The sequence below is a fragment of the Sitophilus oryzae genome, unplaced genomic scaffold, assembly GCF_002938485.1.
Source record: "Sitophilus oryzae breed Bouriz unplaced genomic scaffold, Soryzae_2.0 scaffold_1067_pilon_pilon, whole genome shotgun sequence".
Lineage (NCBI taxonomy): Eukaryota > Metazoa > Arthropoda > Insecta > Coleoptera > Curculionidae > Sitophilus > Sitophilus oryzae.
Genome location: NW_022145690.1, coordinates 999,881 through 1,012,071, shown reverse-complemented (window position 1 = coordinate 1,012,071; position 12,191 = coordinate 999,881). Strand labels below are relative to the sequence as shown.

Genomic DNA, 12,191 nt, shown 5'->3' with positions numbered 1-12,191 from the left:
GCTTCTGGAAATGAAAATCTCTAAGCATAGACGCATATGAGATCATATAAGAATAATCATTATTTCGTCGCACATACAAATATCTTAAAAACCTTTTTTGTACACGCTCGATGAGGCCACCACTGGACAGCGTCCGGGGCGACCAAATGGTGGAGGCATACTCCAAGTGGGACCTCACCAGGGCATTGTACAGTAGAATCAAAGTATTACAGTTTACAAAGTTCCTTAAGTGCTTTATTCACAATTTGTCGGTAGTGGCCATTAAATTTTAAATTAGGTTGGTAATTAGGTAGGTAATTCTCTATTAAATATCCATATTCAAGAAATTTGTTCATCCGCGAGGCGAATCTGGGTGGAAGGGCATGCGAATGTGATGTCATTCGCATGCCCGAGTATTTAACGCCCATGTATTTAATTTGTACGTCACAGAAATCAGGGATAAAACCACTGGCATCATCCAGCATCTGACCAGAATAACTCCCAATATCGGAAGACCTCGCGCGGAAAAAAAGAGACTTCTCGCTTCGGTAGTTTATTCGACTATACTCTACGCATCGCCGATCCGGGACAGATCCATGCGCTTCAAGCATTACGAAAACATGTGAGAAAGGATAAATAGGAAGTTAGCATTCAGGGTTGCATCGGCTTACTGCACATGTCCAACAGTAGCGGCACTGTGTCTTGCTAAGATACCTCCGATCAGTCTACTGATCCAGGAACGAAACTAAATATATAAAAATGGAACTTCCTTCCGGAAGGAGGCCAGAAACATGGTACTAGAGCAATGGCAGACACGATGGGAAGCATATAGCGGATGGACAAAGATTTTCAGACCCAATATTAAAGATTGGATAAAATGTCACCAAGCAAACACGGACTACTACATCACGACTGACCATGGAGTATTTGGCGAGTATCTGTACAGGATCCGCAAGGCTGACTCTCCTACATACTGGTATTGCGAGGCATCAGACTCGGCTAACCATACACTATTTGAGTGTCACGCGCACGAAGATATACGGGAAAACGCAGAAACAGTATGTGGTACGAAGATTACTAGAGTAAACGTCGGAAACCTTCTAACATCATCGAACAAAAATATCGAAGCGATTTGCGGCATGTTAAGGAACGTTATGAAGAAAAAGGCGAAGGACGGAAAAGACAAGATCTGGGTACACACAAGACCAACATAGAAGAATGATAAGTCTCTAATCTTGATGAAATGCCTTCGGCGGATGAAATGCCGAGATTAGCGAGCTTAGAGCACAGATGGGTTCTTTTAATTGGAAATGGTTGAATAAGCTGAAAATGATGATGATGATGATAATGATCTATCGAATTTAAAGGTAATAGAAGTTTTTGAAACTGTAACAATTTCTATAGATTGAAACACTGCTACAAATAGATATCTATGTATGAAATATTGAATGATATTTTTAAAGGTGTATATTATTTTTTTGGGTGTATCGGTGTGCGTACCCGTGAAAGTGGTTTGCATCTTCCGAAGAAGACGAACCAAAGATTACCAGCGGCAGTGCCAACTTCCCACCCTCTTCGGGTACCGCTTTGGAGTATATAACATGGCGGGTGCCCGTGTTTCGGTACAGTCACCACTAGACCCGACATCACTCAAGCATCATGAACTCACTTGGCGTGGTAAGTGGTCTTGTATACTTCACATTCACACATCGTTTTATTGCGACCGATTTTTTTTGGTATCATCGACTTATACAAACATGAGAAGTGATTTAAAAAAGTGCGCTTAAAAAAAGTTTATATTCTCTTAATGTAGTGATTCGTTCTTGTAGTGTTTTTTTTGGCTGTGTTAAATAAGTGATTTTTTTAAGTTGTTTTATTCAAATTTTATTTTTTTTTATTTTAAATTAAAGTCTTTTGCACTAAAAAAAATATAAGATGAAAGATAAATTTGGGAACTTTAGGTTATTTAAATAAAGTGTTTTTATTTAAATGTGGTGGATTAATAAGCCTGTTTTATCTTAAATGTTTCTTTTTATAAATTAATCTGAATAATTATTAAAAAAAAAACTAAACATTGGCTTGAAATTTTTCTATAGGGGTTTTTGGTAATTATAATCAAATATACGGGTGAGTCTTATATAAGTAGGTACAAATATTTTTGGGGTAGTATATTTTGACCCCGAGAACACGACTATGAGGACTTTCCGCGAAATTTTTTTTTCAAAATTTAAATTTTTTTGAAAAAAATTTTGATTTTTTTTTATTTTTTAATTAAAAAACATAATATCTTCATAATATGTTAATATGTATAGCAACATAGATAGTAGATTAAATTTACAAGAAAGATATTTAACTTTGAAATTTAGAAAAAAAAATTCTTAAATTTTCAGAACCACCAGGTTTTTTCTGGGTTTTCGATCTTTTAAATCTAATTTACTATCTATATTGCCATATTATCAATATATTATGTTTTTTAACTGAAAATTAAAAAATCCACATTTTTCTAAATTACAAAATTTTCAACATTATTTTAGACTTGATCCTGGGATCCACCCCTAGAAATATGTGCACTCATTCAAGACTCACCCTGTATGTTAATATATTGTTTAACGTTTCAAGAGGCGTATCCTCTTCAGTTATAAGAAATATACAGAATGAAAGAAAAAAAACAAGTCAAAATACAAAAATCAAATTTTTGGAAAACATTTTAAATAATTTGAAGGACCCATTTTATGTACCTATATCGTAAAAGATACCAATAAACATTTCTTATTAATATTTCTTTTATATATGGCTTATTTAAAAAAATGAATTAATAATGATACCAATATACACATTTAATAGGGCGTAAATGAATAAGCGCTTGTTAAAAAAAATTAGAGGTTTTTTGTAAAATAAATTTTGATATGACGTTTCCCTGCATAATTTTTTGGTTATACAAGGTGGACCATAATCACAATATTATAGATCTATTTCAGAAACAATTCGTACTCAAAGTTTGAAATTTAGTATGTGAATTGTACTTCTCAAATCGAGTTTTTTAGTAGAATTTTTATTTAGGTGTCATATACAGGGTATTCAAACAGCTACTTTACTTGCAATATTGTACTCTATTTGTTTATCTTACCACTAATTTTAAATTATTTTTTTTTGTCTCAACGCTTTTTTTTTCTCCGTAGAGCAGTTAACAAATAGAAAAATAAAATTTAATTTTAATAATTGCATTAGAATTGAAGATTCATTCGAAATATAAACGATTTTATTTTCAAAATCTGTTTACTCTGAAAATTGAAATTTGGCACTAATCGACTCAAAGTTAATAATCAATCAAATGTTGACAGTGACCCACTTAGGAATTTATTATCCTATTCTAATGGGATTATTACTATTGAGTTTTATTTTTAGTAGTTAGTAGGTAAAAAGTTTCTAAATTGACAATTGTCATACACTAAAAACAAAAAGTTTTTAAGTTCAAAATTTGTTGAAGGGTGAAAGTATACCTATAGATCATACCAAATAAACTATTAGTCACGTGATTAAGCTTGAGCGGCACAGCGTTGCCGAATTTACATATTTCCTCCTATCAAAATATTTTAGGAAACAAAAATGAATTAATTATAAATATATAAACAGTTATTACTTATACAGGAAAACTCATCTCCTTAACATAGCACTTAAGGGACATAGAGGGCCATTATTACCGCTTTCCCCTTCAAAATATTCTAATAAGGTTGCGATGAGTTTTTGCATTGGCTATTAAGCTATCTATATACACTTCGCACAAAAAAAAAAATTCTAAAAAGAACAATGTTCGACTGCAAAATCTGCTAGTAAAAATTTTTAAGCTTAAGTATGACAACATAATTCATTTAAACCAAAAACACGTAATACAAAACTAAAGTGCCAAAACGAAGGACAATGTCGGGAAATAAATAAATAAATGTGGCATGTGGCTTGATATTTTTTACAGCAGAGCTACCAGCTGAATTCTCAGCGGGAAATTTAAATTCCAGTTAGTCAGGCCGGCGCTGAATATGTCCATGGTTGGCAACAATGAATTTAAAAATCGCGTCCTCGATTACGTAACTAAAAGTTTAATTGGTATCGATTATATAGCAACATATAGTGGAGTAGTTAATAACATCCCAATAAAGCAGCAGGGTAAACACTTCATATGACTCTAGTACCATGATCATATCAAATTCTCAATTTCCCATTGCAAATCGTTTTGAAAATAAAAATAAATGTGTAAGGACGTAAGCAATATGTACATAATAAATATTGTAAATTTCGGTATAAGACTATTTACTTTCTTAAACATATGCACACTCAATTCTTTTGAACATCTCCGGTTTATAGAAAGTTAACACTTAACAGAAAACTATCTAAATAGCTATTTACACAACGGAAATAGAAGCTTATACAAACAAGCAAAATTCTAAAAGCTAAATATGGTAGCTTCAAACTCATTTCCTTAAAATTTATGTAGGTACTTCACCTCTTATTTACATTGTGTTTTCTGCTTAATGTTGTTTTTTCTTTCTGCTAAGTAGAATGGGTAATGTACCGAACGAATGTAGTACCATGGAGAAACTACAATAATAATACTTAGATATCTTTAGAGATAGATGAAAGTGAAAAAATACTCAAATTAATGTTTTTAAATATGTAGCTAAACGATTTATTCAGATTTTACTAGTACTACCTTAAAAGATTTCGAACTTATAGAGGTTTTATCTTTAATAATATAACCCCTACTGGGTTATATGTCAGACGGTTTTACAGTAGATAATAGCACACTATCGAAAAAAAACGGTGTCAAAGACGGTTGGCTCAAGTTCTAGACTTCATTTACTGGGCCTGTACTCTTTTTTATTTTTTAATGGCGCTTATTATTTATTTTTATATTGAGTAAAAATGATTTTTAAATGATGTAGTTTAAATTTCAAGAAAAAAGAGTTTTTTGGAAATAGACTTGTATGTCTGGAAACGTTCTATCCTTTTTTAATGTTTCTATAACTAGTGTTAAATTTTGAAAAAGTTTTATGTTAATTTTTAGTAAATGACGTCTAGAGATTGACCTCGCCAAAATTATTATCGACTGTCATTCCTAAGCCGTCATTGACGCCTTTTTTTTATCGTACGGTGTATTTGGCAAATTAAGTAGTTTTTATCCAACTTATCAAATATTTCAATTTATTTAACACAGCATAAAGAAGGATAACAGGAATATACAGAAGATAAACAGGAATAAACATAAATGTTGAAAATTCGATTCGAGTTATTCACGGGAAAATAGTTCTAATTTTTAAAATAAATTTGATAAGATGGTTTTAAACTTATTAGAAGTTAAATAATAATTTTACATTGCCTTGGTATTTTATCCCAGTTTGATATCTTTATGTTGGTGTATCTCTGGTGTTTACTTATTACCACAGCTTATTTACTACCAGCTGACCATCTTCGCTTATTTTTGACTATTCGCTTTTTACCTGCAGCCCCTATTCTAGTTCATATGTCAGCAGTCAGAGCGCTAGTAAGTGTCGATCGTATTTTTAGACGAAGTTTTAATGGAGCTCTGAATTTGACATGTGACATAAGATGAGCGAATATCTATGACGTACACAGATTTATATGCAAATGATCTAAGCTGGCAGACTGGGTATCAGTTGGTTGTGCTTATTATCAGATATTTTTTATTCACTTGGTTTATCGTTTTTTAATGGTTTCTATGTTAATATAAAATATGTCATAATAATATGTTCTAAATAATCAAGGTTAATGTAATATAAATATTAATAATGAAATTGTTTCAAAATAACTAGTTTTTATTTATTTGTTTTTGAATATTGACCTAATTTTTTGTAGTTTTATTTTTATTTTATGTGTTTCTTAACATTTGGAATCTTTTTTCACTTATAGTTCATTTGGTGTGTGATTCATCCATCTCTTACAGGACTATATCAAAATTCTCATCGATTTTTTTTATAATCTATACGCAAGATTCATTATCATTTTACTTTTTTGAATTCGGTTATATTTATCTTAATTTTTATTACATATTATACCGGGTATATCAATAACCCTATTACAATAAGATATCTCAGTAACTTACAAAACAGGAAATACTTATAAAAGTTCTTTATTTAAGTCATCCTATTAGCCTGGTAGACTTTCAGTCTAACCGTTAGTGACTTCGGATTTTTATTTGATTTTTTTTTATTATTTTCATGATAATATTACCCTCTAAAGTACCTACTTTAAATCACTCTGTACATAGAGAGAGTCAACATTTTATTTTCTCATACTTTTAATAGGCTTTAACTTTTTTATTTTTGGAGATAGAACGTCGAGTAAAAAAATGAATTTTAGGATTTTTGTCAAGTCTTACTACGTATTACCAAAAATATAATTCGCTAGTTCGTGTAAGACACATTTATTGGTATAAACTGTATTTTTTAAATGGGACATCTTATATATTAGAAATTTATTAGCTTTAACTGGACATATAACTTATAGCATATAGTAAGTGTGATATAATTTTGAAATCAGAAATATATGGGCTATATAGGGTGTTCCATTAAAAAGAAATATAGTTTATACCAATAACTGTGACATTTGATAACCTATAGTATTTTTAGTAAAACTATAGTCTTTCTTGAGTTATAACTCATCATGTAGTTCCAGGGCTTTGGCAAACTATATACTATATTTATAGTTAAAAAAACTGCTCGAAATTAATGTTATAATGACTGTCAAATTGTTTTTTCCTGTTTTTTTAACGTGTAAAGTACGATAGTAATACTGCTTCCTAGTTGATGTCATAGCGGGCTGTGAGAAAGTCTCCTCTAGCGCGTTATGTCTTTGTTGTGAAAGTGCTTCTTGATGAACCAACCACGTTCTTCCCATAATTACTCCATTATCTGTTTATTGCTGAAATCGATTCATCGTTTGACCCGGATTTTAGAATGCTTTATCTCCTTTTCTCTCTCTACATTTGCATTCGAAATTACCACGTTGTAGGGATGTGTAAAATATCGATATGTAGAAATATCGATATCGTTTCTTTATATATTAAAATATCGATATCGATAACAAATAGTGTGGAGTTCTGGAAGTTTTTTTCTGTTTTACTATATAATTAGTAGTGTCTAGTAATATACGTTCTATTGTTTTTTCATCTTACTTACATATATGTTAAGAATCATCTATGTTTATGGTTTAGGTTTGGTATTTCTCGGAAACTGTAATCATATATCATTATTACTGTGATTTTTATAGTATATTGTTTGAAGTTTTCTATAATATAGAAATTGTCAGCTTAGATTCAGTGTCCAGTTAGTCGAAAAAATATTTTGTTCAATCAATTATGCTTGGACTCAAGGGTATTTAGAATTTCTTCCATGTGTTTAGTTGATTCACAAAAAAAAATCTATTGTAAATGATATATTTTAAATATTGGATAATATATGAAACTATCGATACTTTTTAAATTGAGACAACCTTATTACAGTACCAGCACTATAAAAATCAAGGCAGAAGTGAAACTTGCCCATTATCTTTGTTCTTCCTGGTCTGCAATTAATTGTTTAACAACATAGTTTAGTGATATTTTAAGTAAATAATGTGCTCGTGTCATGGTACCTGGTTGCATTTTCAAAAAAAATATCTCTGAATTACATTTTGGATTAAATTATTTTTATTAATATGCTTTATATACAACCACAAATTTTATTCAATATAAATTTCCTTGGCTGGTTGGAATCAGAGCACTACTTTACTTTACTTTTTAGTTTATTCTTAATTTATTATTCTGCTACAGTCTCATTCTATTTTAACTTAATTGAAAACAAAAAAAAACAATGGTAAATCTCCTTTATTTGTATTTTTCTGTATTGTACTTCTTCATTCTTAAATGATGCTATCTCTCGGATTTCATGTAATAATAACAATATAATTACCCATTACGTAACTATAATTACAGTTTTAAGAGCATGATGTGGTTAGTAGGACAGAAACGCCGACAGTAATACTGGTTTTAATGATCTTTCCCATCTGTTGTTCATACTCTTCGTTCAATTTTTAGTTCGAGTTTTCGCAATCAAGTTCTAGATCTCCTTCAGTAATTATTCTTGATAATAGTAATACATCTTTTCATCAAAATTAACTTGACATTATTTTGTCCACCTACTCTTTCTAATAATGTGTTATCAATACAGGATGATTCAAAATGCGCCGTCCAACTTAATACAGACAATATAAGATATAGGGAAATTAAAATAACTTTCCTTGCACTTCATAATTCGACCACCAGCAAACTTCATAAGACGACGCATGGTGTCATTGATGACGTGCAACGAAAGTTGTTCGAATTTTCCAAGTTGGAATGATCTATATCTACCAAGGGACTGTGGTGAACACTAAGAGTACAGTGACTATATACAAGATATCTCGTGATAGACAAGATATCTCAGTTACTATATACATATATCTTGTATATAGTCACTGTAAATAAGAGTTACACGGGCAAACCATTTTTTTTTCAAACTTACAGAAACGTTGGAGATTATCTTCAACATTGATTGGAATAGCAATGGTCTTAAAGATTAGATGACGAATACTAAGATTTGCTGATGACGTTTTTCTAATAACCAAAATTGATTTTATGCGGGGTCGATTGGCATATTCCTCCACCCCTTTACAGATTGTGGTCCTCTTATTAAGTCTAGATTCTCTAGTTGTACAGAATTTGCACGTGACTTCGTCTATCAATTTCATCAGCATGAAATGTCTATTAAGCTTGCAAGGTTGTGTTAGTACACCCATTACAGTTTTGAACTACTTCCAGCATCTTTGTCCTATACCGGGTGCGTCTCAAAAGTGGCTCATCCCTATAACTTTTTTATTTATTCAGATAAAAAACGAGATTTGCTATGTTATTATTTGACATAAATTAGGATTGATTGACGTATTCAATTATTTTTGGTCACTTCCTGTTTCACCGGAGATGACTACAACTTTTGATTTTTAAAAGGCACCCTCGGTTTTTTTTACTTTATTCGATAGAAAATGACACTCTGAATAGAATGAGATATTATATGTTAACTTTTGGTAGTTTCGCATATGGTTTATTTGAAATTGTAACATGCTGTTCACAACGAAAATTTGACTCGAAATACCAAGTGTGGTGCCAAATTATTTGTAAAAAATGCTTTTTTCAAATATGTTAATGAGCCACCCTTGTTCCAATTGATAAACATGAGATATAATTGAAAATACGATTTGGGCATCTTTTAACCGGCCAGGACAAGACACGATAAACATTAGACGATAACATTTGTTTTTCCAAGGCACCTTGATTAAAAATTATTGTTTTTAACACAGCCATTGCACTCTAGATTGAAATTTAAAATACAATATTTTTTAAACCAAAATGTCAAAAGTTGACATATGATATGTCATTCTATTCAGAGTGCCATCATTTTCTATCGAATAAAGTAAAAATATACCCGGGGTACCATTTAAAAATCAAAAGTTGTAGTCATTTCCGGTGAAACAGGAAGAGACCAGAAACAATTGAACACGGCAGTCAATTCTAATTTATGTCATATACATACCAAATCTCGTTTTTTTATTTAAAAAAAAATAAAAAGGTTATAGGGGTGAGCCACTTTTGAGATGCACCCGGCATACTATTTCAACTATTCTAAAGATTTGTTGGTCATCTGCTATTGTGTGAAAATTTTTGTAATTCTTGTGCTACGCAAAAGGGTCCTGGACTTCTACATGTAACTGATGAATCTTATTAGATCATTAAATCTGCTTTTTCGTTAAACACGACATTCTTTCTTGACAATTAAGAATAAATAGAATTATGCTATTATTATAACTGGATTTATGTTAACGTTTGTTTCTTCTTCTTTTGCAGATACTCGCCTTTGCCCTCGCGGCAGTGGCCGTAGCCGAACCTCCTTCAGGCTACAGCTACAGCAGACCTAGCGGAGGCGGCGGAAGCAGCTACAGCCTCGGCGGAGGTGGCGGTTTTGGAGGCGGTGGCGGTGGTGGAGGCGGTGGCTACACAGCAGTCTCCTCCGGCTACCAGACCTCCGAAGGAGCTTCCGTGGACCCCGCTCTGTTGGAACAAGTCCGCCAGATCCTCCTGAAAGAAGAACAGAGCTCTGCTTCTTCATCTGCCAGCTCTTTCGGATCTGGCGGACTCAGCTCCTCCTACGGAGCTCCCTCATCCCAATACGGAGCCCCCTCCCCACAATACGGAGCTCCCAGCCTGCAATACAGAGTTGTGGGTATCGATTTGGAAGGAATCAAACAAGCCATCCAGGTCGCTCAGTACAACCAGGTGTCCTACGCTCCTGGATTCACTGGGTACCCCAGGGGACCTAGCTCCTCCTACAGCGCTCCTTCTGATAGCTACGGGGCTCCTCACTAAAGTTAACAACGGGCGAAGAAGAACTGAATAAGTGTAACTAATGTCACATTCCATCTCAAACAACAACACGAACAAGAACAACACCACGGGTCATGATGCATCTCAACGACTGTCAACAACAACATCGAGTGATCGTAACAACATCAAACACATTGTTTTTTTGTATAAAGTTTTTTTTATAGTTTATGTTTTTTAAAAAAATACATTTGTCACCGTAACATAGTCTTTTAATTGCCTTATACTATCTTTGATCAATTCAACAAGTTCAGTCAGTATCATCATTCTTTCTTTAATCTAAAACTTATTAACATGATAAACAGATGAACAATAAAATAGATACTGTTGGAACTGTTACTACGGGAGCTTCCATTAATCAACTCAACAAACAAATCTTCAGTATCATATTTTTTAAGTAAAGTAAAAAGAGACTGATATTTTTTTCTTAAATACATACAAACTTACTAAAATTATAAAAGGAAGCAAAATTATTAAAATATTTTTTATGCGAGAAAAAAAAATATACAGGGTGTCCCAATATTCCCTGGACATAGAACTACTACGTAATTTTGAACTCAAAATAAGTTCATTGGACAAAATTTACCTCTATACAAAAGTGATTCGTTTGTCCGTTAGAGGGCATCAAACTTTGAAAAAATAAACACATTTTTTCAGATATTTTAAGAACCGTTTTTCCGATTTGAATGAAATTTTGGGTGTCTATGTTTTGCTAAGTGCTCTAAAATTTTACTTTTACAAAATTCAAGAAAAAGTACGGGAAGGGTAAAAACTACCCCTACCCCAACATAAATTTTAGAATAAACATTTTCCAACTGCATCGACCGATTTTCTTTTCATAAAATGGTCCCTCTAGTATTTACTACATTTTTGTCTCTTGTAAAAAATCGCCACCGTGATTACTCTTTGAGGAAAAAGATATTTTTTCAAAGCTGAAAAATGTTTTTTGTAACATTAAGTTATGCAGGCGCATAAAATCTATCATGCTTTAACAATCTAGTTGGCGAAAATAAGGAATTTTATGTTAGTATCAAAAATTATATTTGAGGGTAAGCTTCATAAAAAGCTTAAAAAAATTAATCATTTTTAAATTAATTAACGTTCCTGTTTATTTTTGATTGATGCCCTCTACATACTTATACATACTGCCATTCCTCGCTGACGAGTATTCGACACGCAACAGAAGATGGTCACGGAAGGCGTATTCTTTCATAAGCGTTTCTGTGACTGAAAAGCCCGATACGTGATGTTATTTGCCTACCGCACTCGGACATTCAAAAATCTCATTGCTTTGTTGCCTCTTTACTTTCTGATTGTCGCTGTTAACTGAGTTTACAGTTCTTCTCCATTGAGTTTTATTGCGAACTGCTTCTTTCCACTCATTCTGCATGTTAATTCCCTTTAAGTTTTCGTGGAAAATGTCCTTGTACCTTTTGAGTTGTCCACCCGGCCTCCTCTTACCGTCTACAAGCTCACCGTAAAGCAGAGATTTTGATATGCGGTTTTCTTGCATTCTGCATACGTGACCAGCCCATCTTAAGCGGGATTTTGTAACAATGACTCCAATACTCTCGCAGTTAGTTTTTTTTAAGGACCGATACGTTTGAGACAGATGGAACCACCGGATTCTTAAGAGTTGTCTAAGGTGTCTCTGTTGCAACTTGTTTAATGCGTTCATGTGTCGGCAGTACAGCACCCAGGTTTCGCTCCCATATAACATGGTGGGGATTATAATTGCTCGGTACACTGC

General features: G+C 32.6%; 1 protein-coding gene across 1 annotated transcript; it reads left to right on the top strand.

Moving 5' to 3' along the window:
• Positions 1–1,576: 1,576 nt before the first annotated feature.
• LOC115879453 (pro-resilin) lies at positions 1,577–10,644 on the top strand. The gene is made up of 2 exons (XM_030896329.1): positions 1,577–1,656; positions 9,908–10,644. Exons 1-2 carry the CDS (start codon positions 1,639–1,641, stop codon positions 10,424–10,426), a joined length of 537 nt encoding a protein of 178 aa, XP_030752189.1. The 5' UTR covers positions 1,577–1,638; the 3' UTR covers positions 10,427–10,644.
• The last annotated feature ends 1,547 nt before the right edge of the window (positions 10,645–12,191 follow it).